A 12,606-nucleotide genomic window follows, 5' to 3' on the forward strand; every position below is an offset into this window, starting at 1 on the left:
TACATTGCTCAGTTGCCTCTCGCACGCCCCCCACTGGGGACCTGGCCTGCAGCCCAGGCGTGCGTCCTGACCGGGAATGGACCAGGGCCCCCTTGGTGTGCAGGATGGTGACGGCCAGCCCACTGAGCCACACCAGCCGGGGCGCCTTTCCGTCCTCCTGGATGATTTTTTCCTTTTCAGATTGAAGTTCAGATGGAGAACTAATTTTTTCCCCATCTACAAATATTTTCATTCAAGTAATTTTTAAACGAGGGCTGTGTAAATTTGGTACGGGTGTTGAAAAATGCCATATCCAGACTCGCTCGTCTGTGGGGAAGGGAAGGGTTTTGTTTTCATGACAGAGAATAACCCTTACTGATGTCACTGCTTTGCAATTTACTTCTTGTTTTTTACTTTTTGAGATGGTTCATACTTGAATAGCAAGTTCACTAATAAACATTGGTCATTGTACACAAGGTGAAAGGAAACTTGTTTTAACTTAGGAAGCAATTTAGTTCGGCATTTTGGCAAGATGTACAGGGAATGTCCGACTAAATGTAAGGAGAGGTTTGCAGTTTATCAAGACTTGTTCATTTGTAATCTCTTCACCCAGCTGACCTTTTTTTTAACAAATGACTAATTTCACCTGTTTTGTAATGCACATTTTCATGAATAATGTCATTATTCAGTCATGTTGTTGAAAAATGAAAAGAATCTCACCAAGCTTTTTTCTCTTGGTCTTTAAGTTGGATACACTTAAAGAAAACAACTTGAAAAACGTGGAGGAGCTGAACAAATCAAAAGAACTTCTGACTGTAGAGAATCAAAAAATGGAAGAATTCAGGAAAGAAATGTAAGTTTATCTCTTTTGAGAGAAGCTGTGGAATTTATTTAAAATCACAAAAGTGAAAACAATGCTATGTATTTTTTAAAAAAAACTTGACAAGTACATGAAGTAAAAAATAGTCACGTGACCCCCTTGCACCTGAGAGGTAGGCGCCCCACCCACTGCCACAAGTTAGAGCCACGGTAAAGGTGCAGGTGGCACGCCTGCTGGCTGATGGCAGGGATGCCTGGCATTCACATGTGGCTTTGTGGAGCCTTCTGGAGATCCAAGTGGACTCGGAGCTGCCTGAAGTAGGGTAGTTCCCCGGTAACCAATCCTAACGTCTGCCCACATCAGATCTTTGATCAATAAATCCCTCAAAACCCGTTCTACAGGGAAAAGAAAAGCATTACTGAGATTATCAGTCGTCTTGATTTTTAAGAGTAATCAGATCTTCTGGCATGGAAATGAAATGGGAAGAATGTTGCAAGACTTCTCCGATCAGGGTTTGCCCGTGAGACAGTTGCCTCGATGGCGGGCAGGCAGGCCGTGCTGCCCGGTCAGCGCTGCCGTCCCAGTTCGGTTTCTGTAATCATGCGCACGGTCACTGAGCTGGCATTTTTAATCACAGGTAGGATATGGATTTCACTTTGTTCTCCTGAGAACTACACAGTATCAAGTTGTGAAACTAAAAATTTGGGGCTGCCGAATGTGGTGAGCGTTTGAGCATGTCCGTCAGGCGCGGCGCCGTGAAGCAAGGCGGGGCGCAGAGACAAAGCCTGTGTGGTCCCGGCCCCCCCACAGGTTTATATTATTGATTTACAGCTCTGATCAAACAAATAGATGAGATTCAAACGAAAACAGAAGCATCCTTAGAAACTGCTATTCTGGGTTGCCATCCTCCATGCTATTTGTTGGTCAAGACTGAATTAAACTGGTGTGTCTAGTTCTTCTGAGGGTTCTGAAAATCCTCCTAGAAATAACCTCACCTGAGCGACTCAGGACGCTGACGCTCGATCCCTCCCCCAGCACGCACGATGCTTCCCTGGACGGTGGGGGGGGGGCGGTCCTGACGATCGCATGCACCCAGATCGGTAAATTTACGACCGAGATCGTGGTCGGCAGGAGAGGCTTCCACCTCACCTGCCAAAGCCCAGTGACAGAGCAGCCACCGTGAAGGGGGAAATGACCGCACGATTCGGAGGGGGCGTCAGTACAGCTCAGGATCCCCCCACCCGCCGTGACACCAGCGTCACGCTCACCGGGAGCGTTGGGCACTGAGTTTCTGTTAGTTCACTTGTGCCACCCAGGCAGCTGGCGAGCGAGGGTCCGAGCCACAGGAGGGGGTCCCCAGACTGGCCCCCCACTGCCCGGGTCCCGCCTCTGGGCTTGGTGATGGTGACGAGGTGCAGGGGGAGGTGGCCCAGCCCAGAGAGCTTGCGCGTTAGATGGAATCCCCATTGCTGCTGCAATGAGTCTCTTGGGGTCATTCCATTGGTGTCGTGTGTAAGTGGTCAGCGTCCTCACCGAGCCGTTTGTCGTGTCATATGCCCCCAGAGTGTGGGGTGGTGTCACCTCTCATTAGAGACAAACTGTTTCTGTGTTCCCTTCCTGAACCGTCCCCTTGAGTAATGAGAGCTCAGCCTCCTGCCGGTGGAAGCGAAGGAGCAACCGCAGACGACGCCCCCGTGACTGCCCCTCCAACCTTGGACTGTCTTCCCCCCGCCCGTGGCCGTGCTCCCCAGGTTTCTGGTCCTTAAGGGGGGTGGCCCAGGTGAGGAGCCCAACCACAGGGTGGACAGAGCCCGGCTATTCCTGATCTTATCTTGTTTTCTGGTCCATCGGGCCTGTGGGAATCACGTCTTCTGTCAGCAGATGCCCAGGATTCTTAGCAGGAGGCGGGCATCGGGGGCACCCCACTGACACACACCAGGGGCTGGTGGCGGGAGGTATGAAGAGTAGGTTGAGAGAGCCACTGGCCCCAGAGACTCACTGTTCCCTGCCCTAAGCTTGGCCGCACGTCAAGGACCATCTGATAGGAATGTACAGTGTGAGGGGAAGAGTGCTTCTTAAAAACCAAACCAAATCCCAGCCACGTGGCTGCCCCTTCGGTCCTCAGGGCTGAAAGCTAGAGCGCGGGCTCAGGTTGCTCTTCTGTGGTTCAGCAGGGGCGGGGGCTTCTCGCGGTCTCCAGAGCCGTTCTGGGGTTTCCCTGCCCCTCCTGGACCTGGTTCCTCGGGGAAAGGGACACCAACAGACACCTGGGAGGCCTGCAGGACGTTGCACTCGGCACCAGGACGCCTCGCGGGGAACTACGGCTTTTCTCTGAGCTGCCGCCTGGACTGGTTTTAGGAAAACTCGATTTGGGTTAGCCAGCTCGTTTTCAGATGTAGGAAAAGAATAAAATGGTGTTTGTCTGCTGTGTAATATTGAACCTTAGGGAAGACGACAGGAGCACTCTAATTTTCACCTTTACTCACCCGGGGCAGTGAGAGATCTAGGCTGTATTTAGCGTGGCCATTAACAGATTTACGATCAATTCATAAGGTGAGCGTTTACAAGTCAATATTAACAATGTTTATTTCGCCTCAGTTTTAAAACTGACTCCTTTTTTGTGTTTAGATACAGTGCCATGTAAAAGAAAAGTAACCCTGAAAACCATAAGAAGAGTAACTGTAGGTATTGCAGTCCCAGGAGTCGGGTTGCGAGAGGCCCCCTCCCCTATGAAGCTGGGGGGCCGGCGGGAGGGAGGGAGGGGGAAGGTGCTGCTGCTCTCCGGCCAGGCCCGTGTGCTGGCGTTAGGTCCCGTGTTCTTGCTTCTGTGACTTTACCGACTTCATGATTTGGGGCAAATCTCTTCAGTTCTCTGAGCCTCGGTGTTTTCATGATGAACCTTCTTAAGGTTTGAGGATTAAATGAGAAAATGTATATGAAAGCATTTTATAGATTTTAAAAATATATTTATTTATTCATTTTTAGAGAGAGTGGAAGAGAGGGAGAAAGAGGGAAACATCCATGTGTGGTTGCCTCGTGTGCGCCCCCTACAGGGGACCTGGCCCACAACCCAGGCCTGTGCCCTGACTGGGAGTTGAACCCGTGACCCTTTGGTTCGCAGGCCAGTGCTCAATCCACTGAGCCCCACCAACCAAGGTGGCATTTTGTAGATTATAAAACATTAAACAAATCCTTACGACATTTTGATATTTCTTAGACTCTTTTTGTTAATTCTCTCTCCTGTGGGCTCTTAATAAACACCAGGGATTTAAACAATTTCACAAGGTGAAGATCTCTAATAAAGAAAGCACAGGGTCATAACCCCAGTCGCAGGCCACACTGACACTGGGACCAGATGCCCCCTGGAGAAGGGTCTCGCCTGGCCGCGACAGCTTCGGCTCCTGGCGACTGCATCGCAAACAAAATCTTTCGTTTTGTCAAGAATTAGTGATATGAGATAGAGGGTGAACTTTAGCTGCTGCGTGCGCGCGCGTGTGTGTGAATTTTGATCCGTAGCTAAAATCAAGCCTCCCAGGTTTTGAATGACTAATTACCTGAGGCTCAAAGTCCCTCAATCCCAGTTTTTCTTCACTTGCTAAATAAACATCTCTGTAAAACACCAAATTTAATGTGCAAAGAGAATTGTTCTGTAAATTTATTCCCCTAAACCTTCATGAGCTCATCCCTGTGTGCACATCATGGGAGGATGGAGAATTAAAAATCAAGAAAATTGAGATGCCAAGCACCGCCACCCATTAGACAATCGAAGTTAAAAATAGATGTGTTCATGCGTCAGCAGACGGATTCGTTCCCCGGTGACTGGACTCGGAATTCAGCCGTGTGTGCCAGCGCACCCCATGGAGTGGAGCCGGCACAGACTTCAAATCCGTGCCTGCATCGGCACCTGCCGTGGCATAGAGCTAGAATCCAGTGATCAAATACAATATTTTGAACGCCCACATGTAAAGGATAACAATTGGGGATGTATATTTTGGATTAATTTTAATCTTGGAAAGGTGTTTAGTAAATATACTTATCCTGCTTGTATGTTATATGCTGATATTCATGAGACAAGTGAGCAGGCTGTATTTTTATTTACTTCTTTTAATTACACATTAGCATTATGGAAAGAATATAGTTGACATGAAACACCTGTTATGTAACTAGAGAACTGCATTTCCTTTGGAAATACCCCTCTCGTTGACCCAAAAATATACTGAGATTCAGGCTGGCACTTGATGGTAACAGACACCAACGAATGAGACCATTAGATTTTTATTTCTGCCAGAAAAAGACCCAGATTACAGATTTGTGCAGTTAGAACAGTACCTTGGCAGCGAAGTAAATCTCTTTATCAACATAGTAGGTTTTTGTATAATTTTCTAGCGGACAGAGTCCTGAAGACAAGAGGGCCACTGACCGTTCGTTTGTCCTTTATTTCATAGCTCTGTGTGGGGAGGGTTCAGAAGTAAAGTGAATGTGGGTGGTGAGAGGCTGGATGTGGTGTTCAGTCAGTTCTTTTTAAAAAAATGTAACAATTGGGGGTGGCAGTCTTCCTCCTGAGAGGTTAGTAGCGCCACTTAGCCCCTCCTGCGCGGAGGTCACCCTGCCTCCTGTTATTACAGATCCTATCAGGCACGTGACCCAGATATATTTTCCCCGGTGCTGTGAAGCCGGTTGTCTCCCACAGCTTCCTTGCCTGTCTTGTTTCTATGGTAACCCCGCACCCACTGTCCTTGCAGAGAAACCCTGAAGCAGGCAGCGGCGCAGAAGTCCCAGCAGCTCTCAGCCCTGAAGGAGGAGAACGTGAAACTTGCCGAGGAGCTGGGGAGAAGAAGGGACGAAGTCACAACTCACCAGAAGGTCAGGGGGCCCTGGGTGGGCGTAGCTGGCTCTGCCGTCTGCTGCCTGCAGGGCTGGCGGGCGTCGCGTGGAGGCCGTGCCGATGGGGGCCCCAGGTGGCCGGGTGTTCCACGTGGGACACCCCTCGCCAGTGTTCGGTGTCTCCTGTTTGCATGTGCCGCTGCCTCTGGGGAGCCCAGGGTCGGAGTCATGGACAGGCCCTTCAAAACCCAGACCAGCAGTGCGAACTTGCAAGCAAGCAGGAACTGGGGTTTTGTCAGGGGGTCTCAGAGCAAGGCATTTGCATGGAGGGGGACAGCGCTCCTTCCTGCCGCTGCTTGGATTTTAAAATGATTTTCTCTGAAGACTGTGTTTTTGCTTTCATCAGCATTGATTTTAAGGAAACAGACTCCAAGAATATGGTTTTGGTGTGAGGGTGGGCAGCTGTTTTTAGGTAGAACTCTGCTTTTCTTTACATTGAAAAAAGAAACACTCAACAGACCAGCGGTGCTGCATGTGGATGTGCACCCGTGTGCTGCGGGCCAGGGAGTGTGCCCGACACCCGAGCCGACGCGCGCGGCCCGTCCGCGTCTGCGTTTGAATCGCGGAGGTTTCTGACAAGTTCCGGTTAGACACCGACGCCAAGCTGAGTTTGAGGAACGCTGGCCCAGCCGGGGTGGCTCGGTTGGTCGTAGCATTGTCCTGCACAGCAAAAGGTCGAGGGTTCGAGTAAAAAAACAGAAGAACACTGTATTCTGCTTTTTATTCTTTAACAGTGGAATCAAAGTGCTGGGTTGTTAGTGGCATCTCATGCCAGAGCAGGAGCCCAAAATGACATTCTGAAGAGAATGTTACTGTGTAGTAGTTCTTGCTTTGCACGTCAAGGGAAAAAGGCGCCCCGCGCCCACTTTACGCACATCGGCTCCCAGGTGGGACGGAGGAGCTGGGGGCCACCGTGTGGAGTCTCCGTGCCCACTGCGCCTTCCACAGTGGGAGCACTTTTTGAAGCATTGGTTTCAGACTTTCCACAAGTATTGACTTCGCAGAAGAGGGGCTACATCTCCAGCCCCGGTCTCTCACCTCTGTGGCGTCCCACCGTGTGACAGGCACAAACAAGTGACAGCTGTCATCTCTGCAGCGATCCTAGGAGGCGGCACTGCCATTTTCCCTGTGTGTCCAAGGGGAAGCAGGAGCCCAGGGAGGGCAGCCCCCTGCTCAGCCCGGTCCAGCCCACGGGCTCGGGGTGCAGAGCTGTCCCCTGCTCTGGGCTGGGACGAGAACCGGGCGGCTGCGCTCGCTGCAGTCCGTGTGTGTGGGGCCAGGGCGGGGGGGAACTAGGGAAGAGAAGTGGCCCTTCGACCACACGAGGCTGCCCCCCACCCCAGCACAGACCAGAGCAATGGACATGCTGGGTAGCCCTGACATCCGCGCACCTGTGAGGCCTCGCGGGGGGTAGGGGTGGGGGTCCTGGCCTGGGGCTGGGCCTGGGCCTGCTCCCGTCTCCTCTCTCATTTTCACCTTCTGGTAGAGAGGGTGGGTTCCATACAGGGAAGGGAAGCAGAGGCCATCCCCTCGCCTCATGTTGTGACTGTCACTGGACTGTTGGTTCCCTCTTCGTTTCCGCCTCTGGAAGCAGATGGTCTGGGCAGGGTCGGGAGGAATGGCAAAGGGTCCGGCTCCTCCACGCCCTCCAGCTCGCCGCCTTTTGCTTATTGGGATCTGAATGAGCTTCCTTTAGAAAAGGCTTTGTGACAAAAAATTTGAAAATCAGTGACTTGAAAGGGATTTAGAAAACAGTGCCTGCAAAGGAACAACTAAGCAAGTAACTTCTCCTAAGGATTGGGACCATTTGGCCTTGGCAGTTTTCTGCATCCTGCTTGGGAGAGGGAGACATGTAGGTGTGAACTCAAGCATCATAGGCCAGAGATCGTTAACAATGTTGCTTACCAAGAGAGGTTACAGATAATTCTTCCCTTGCTATGTATCTGATTTATATATAGACATATATATGTTTTGAAAAAGTCGAGAGAAGCACACATTTAAAACACCGTAGAAGAAGCCTCAGTCTGAAGAAGGCTGGTTAATTTCTTGCCTCTATTACTCTGTGTTGTCTCCAGTAATCCAGAGTACTGCTTACTTAAGTGTTAATTCCAAGTATTTACTTTGTTACTTTTCCATAGTGGAACCAAGCTATTGATCTGCTCTGTTCGGAAACATACAGAGCCAGTGTTTGGCAAAAAACCCTATTTAAAAAAAGAAAAAGAAAGAAAGAAAGACTTTTACTTGTAGCACTAACAGAAAAGTTTAGTGTTCCCTCTGAAACTTCAGAGTGGCAAAGACTAGGCCGGCGTGGGACAGGACCGGAGCCCCCGGCCCTGACGCCCGGCGCCGAGGCTCGCCGAGCGGCCCCCGCGTCCTCGCAGTGCGCCGCTGCGGTGGCGGCTCACTTGGTGGGCAAGGAAGCTGGGGCTCAGGAGTGAAGCAAGCCTCGTGCGGACTCAGTAGGGCCAAGATCCAAGCCCGTGTCTGACTAACTTGGAAGCCCGTTCCCTCCGCTGCCCGCTACTGGGAACGAATCTGACTTCTATTCACCTTCATCGCTGTTAAGGTTTTTTAAAAAGTACCCATGAGCTGGGTCAGGGAGGTGGGTCACATGGTGCTCTAAAATGCCTTTCCATTCCCTTTCCCAAATGGGACTCTACGTTTTCGGGGGTGAGGAGCGGCAGCCAGGATCGTTAGGATCAGGAGAGGCCGATGCGCTTGATTGATCGTCACCGCCCGCGGCAGAGGCCTTTGTGAAAGGCCACCTGAGACGCCTGGTCTTTTATGAGATTGAACCATATGCACGTGCTGTTGTCCTGCAGTTTCATGTGGTTCAGCTAACAGTTACCGTCACTCCACTGCATCGGGGACGTTGTCGTCGTCCTTGCTGTGGGCTCCTCACTCTCCCCGGGGCTCCTGCTGCGGCAGCTGCTTGCGTGCGTGTGTGTGAACACACAGGACACAGAGCGCGCTGCTGTAACTGGCTTACAGGGTGCCAATGGTGGCGTCCAGTGCGCGCCCAGCGCTGTGAATGGTGTCGGCAGAGCCCGCTGTGCACCTGCCGCTGCTCCAGGTTGGCGGGCCAGCAGCGAGCCAGGCGGGAAAGGACATGGCTACCCCTCGCGAAGTCTGTACTCCGGTGGCGTTCCTGAGCCTGCTGTGTCCGTAAAGACTTTGAACTTCAACATGTCCTTCATGTCACACAACCTACTATTTTTTGTGGCTTAAATGATAGAGAAAAAGGAAATTACCCACCACATTTATCTATAAAAGTTTTGTGGGTAAACTCTTTTGAGACTAGAATTGTTTGCCCACTATTTTCTTGATATATTTTTTAAAATGAACCCTCCCTTTTAGTTAAACTTCTATTATGAAAAATGCCAGCCCCTCCGCCCCCGAAGCAGGGCGAGCGGGGCAGCACCGCGTGGGCCCCGCGTCCGGCCTGGGCTCCGGCTGCTCCGGCTGCTCTCGCGCCTGCTGTGCTCCCACGCACCCTTCACCCTTCACCCTCCCGGGGCGACTTGGAAGCAAACCCCGGATTTCCTGTCACTTCATCTGTAAGCATATATATATTTTTAAAATACGGTCATTGGGTTGTTTTATATTTTTTTAAAGATTTTATTTATTTTTAGAGAGAGGAGAAGGGAGGGAGGAAGATAGGGAGAGGAACGTCAGTGTGCAAGAGAAACATTGATCGGTGGCCTCTTGTATGTGCCCTGATCGGGGACCAAACTCACAACCCAGGCATGTGCCCTGACTGGGAATCAAATCAGCGACCTTTTGCTTTGCAGGACGACGCCCAACCCACTGAGCCACACTGGTCAGGGCTGCTACTTAATATTTTTAACTCTCAAGTCCATGAGGAAGGGAAGTCACTCAGGTCATAAATGATTTGTAAACGAATAACCGGACATCCTGGGAGGCAGGGACAGCTGCTTTTGTGGACCCGGAGCCTGGGAACCTGAGCTGCGGCGTGAGAAGCAGGCCGCTCTGCGGGCTGGTGAGGGACTGAGCTTCCTGGTATTTGCTTTTTTCCAGGTGGAAGAAGAGAGATCTGCCCTCAATAATCAGTTGTTAGAAATGAAAAAGAGGTAGGTTTTCTTTGTCTGGTTATTGTTGGCATGTGTGTGAGCATGTGTGCTTAATAAGGAAAATGTTAGGACATGAGGTGTATGGTGACTAGTAGAAAACACGTGACCTCCTTATTCAGAAAAGTGCCTTGTGACATTTCTGTACCCATAACTGACAAATTAAGAAACTCCCCCTGCAAGAGTTTCGTATGAGTGACTGGAACGGGGAAGAGTTGACTGTGTAGGCCACGTTCAGCTGTGTGTGTCCAGAAGTGTTCTCATGTTGGACTGCCTCATGTTACGCTGCCGCTGCCGCTCAGTTGCAGTAACTAAAGATACTCGCATTTTACGTGGAGTGGTTGATCTGCATACATATACAGATTTCAGTCATAAAAATTTTAACTTCTCAATACTAAGGGATAACCCAGTTACAAATGTTTCTGTTTATTCTCTGAAAAAGAGCTTTATTTTTTCATGACAGTCAAATGATATTCAAATAGAAGCCTGCCAGGACTTTTGAGTGAGGATAGGCAGGCGCACAGAAAAAGCCATTCAGAAGCTTGATGCGTATACATCTTGATGGTCTGTCTGCTCTTTTCAAATGTGCAGTTTTTGTCCAGAGAAATTAAACGTAATGATAAAATCGTAAAAAAAAAAAAGAGCTCCACGCTCGTGCCCAGCGTGCTGTCCTCCCGTGGGGCAGAGGCGCCGCCCTCCCCGGCTGCCAGCGCACACGCTCTCCGCAACAGCGCCCACTCTGGCCAGTGGGCCGGTGGCTCAGGCGCCGAGGGCTTTATTGAGCCCACCACACTGTTTGGGCTCCTCCGCTCCAGCCTAAGGGACGGTAGGCCTCGGTCCAGGGGCGCCTCTCCTTCCTTAACTAAGAAATACTGAGCTTCGTCCCTCTGTAAAAGTCTGACACCAGAATGCGCGTGTCGGCTGCTGCCGCCCTGGTCCGGCCAGGTAGCCCGCAGGCAGCCAGGCTCCACCCACGTGGGCCTTGTTCCAGGTGATTCTTTTTACAGTGTTACAGCTTGTTTCTTTAAAAAAGTACCTCATATACGCAGCCACCCAGGCTCTGTGAAAAAATTCGTAGGGCTGCTCCTGTGGCTCTCTGGCCGGCGGATGTGTAAAATTGGGCTGATGGGAATGCTGGCGTGTCCCCTTGTGTTTATGTAGCGTTTCATAATTCCCAAGTTTATCTAATCTCAGAGCAGCCCAGTGATGTGCATGGTGGGGCAGGCATTTAAAGGTAACGACACGAAAGCCCAAAGAACGAGGTGCCTCGGCCAGGAGCTCAGAGGCGGGCGCAAGACCCAGGTCCTCAAGTTTTTACGCAGGTTCTTGTCTCGCTGTACGTTTATGATTGCTTTAAAAAAGAAAGAAGCCATGCTTCGTTAGTCCTCACCATGTGACTGTAACTAAATCAGAGGCCTTTCACAATGTGACTGGGCATGCGCCTTCCTTCGTGGCTTCTGAGGGAGGGACAGAATGGGGGCCGGTCCACTCCTGGCCTCACGTCACACCCCCCCTGCTCCGGTGTTAGGTGCTGGCTGTGTTTAGGAGACTGTCTCTGGAAAATTACTCTTTGTTATCAGTAAATGCAAGTAAAGATGACAGTTACTTCTGGGAGGGAGAAGTGTTTAAATCTAGTTTCTCACATTTACAACTCCTTTTTTTGTCGAATTGTTCATTAACCCTCATGGAAAGTTAGGTCTGTTTCAGAAATCTGAATGCAAGTATATATTTGAGCTAATAATTTGGGCCCTTAAATGCCTCCCAAAGTCCGTCTGGTAAAGGATCCGTATGTAGGTCTGTGTGTGTAATAGTTAAGTCAATTTAGCATAGAGTGCTGAAAAGAATTTGGTATGCTCTTAATTTAAAAGTCTAGAAAGCACTTAAATCATAAAGATACTCGAAATGTAGTTGTGTAAACAAGAACTGAGATTTTAGTTGACAGTTCAATTTAGAAGCAATAATTGAGTATACATAATCAAGAGAACATATAGTTAATTGCGTATTCAAATAGCCATTATATTGATGTGCAGAACTTACTCCTAAAATGAAACTACTTACTGTTAAGAAATTAATAACTTCCCCTGGTATTGCTATGGCTTTTTGGTATCTAAACATTGAATTGCAAGCAATAGGTGATAAAGGTTTTCCTCTTAAAAATATAATCATTTCTTTGGAAAACTGGCCTCCAGGTTAAACAGACCTCCTTCAGAGCAGCTTCCGAGATGTCAGATTAGGCAGAGCCCCCGGCGCAGCTGCCGCCGACTTGGCGGAGGGGCGTGTCCCCGTGCCCAACACCTGCGGCAGATTGGGAACTCGTTGGGCTTCCCCCTCCCCCAGGCTTTTTGATGTCAGAGAAGGGACTTCAGAGGCACACATCTTAGGTGTGGACTTTCTGGAGTCAGAATTAATTCGGTTAGTGCTAACGCAGGACCACGGCCCCCCCACCCCCCGAAGGCTGGGTGGCGGCTCCACCCCGAGCCTGCAGAGGCCCGCGCGCCCCGCTCCTAGGCTCGCAGCGGGTGGCTGACTGTCTGAGTGTCTCGAGCTTTCGCTGCTTACCGATGCTCATCTCACCCCTCTCTTTTCCCTTCCCACTCTTGCTTCCTTTGCTATATCTGTGTGTCTTTCATGGTAAGGCTAAAGAAAGTCTATCCACGTTATAATAAATAAATTTCATATATTTTTAGTAAACCAAGTTGTTTATACTTTTTGGCTGCCTTTGTCCCTCTGTGTCTTGCTTTTGTTTTGTAAAATATTCTCAGCAGTATATACATATATGTGCGCGCGCACACGCACACACACACACACATGTATTATCTTTTGATACCTATATAC

At 50.0% G+C, this 12,606-nt stretch overlaps 1 protein-coding gene across 3 annotated transcripts in view; it reads left to right on the forward strand.

Annotated features, from left to right (window-relative positions):
• CLIP1 (CAP-Gly domain containing linker protein 1) overlaps positions 1-12,606 on the forward strand; it is an 87,504-nt gene that overhangs the window by 67,561 nt on the left and 7,337 nt on the right. For all 3 annotated transcript variants that reach the window (XM_054593914.1, XM_054593916.1, XM_054593915.1), the window contains 3 exons: positions 726-832; positions 5,542-5,662; positions 9,722-9,774. In XM_054593914.1, coding sequence (XP_054449889.1) covers positions 726-832; positions 5,542-5,662; positions 9,722-9,774 — 281 coding nt within the window. The remainder of the gene's footprint in view (positions 1-725; positions 833-5,541; positions 5,663-9,721; positions 9,775-12,606) is intronic.

This window comes from Pteronotus mesoamericanus, unplaced genomic scaffold, assembly GCF_021234165.1.
Source record: "Pteronotus mesoamericanus isolate MK-2021 breed Mesoamerican mustached bat unplaced genomic scaffold, CSHL_Meso_final scaffold_507, whole genome shotgun sequence".
In the NCBI taxonomy this organism is placed as follows: Eukaryota; Metazoa; Chordata; class Mammalia; order Chiroptera; family Mormoopidae; genus Pteronotus; species Pteronotus mesoamericanus.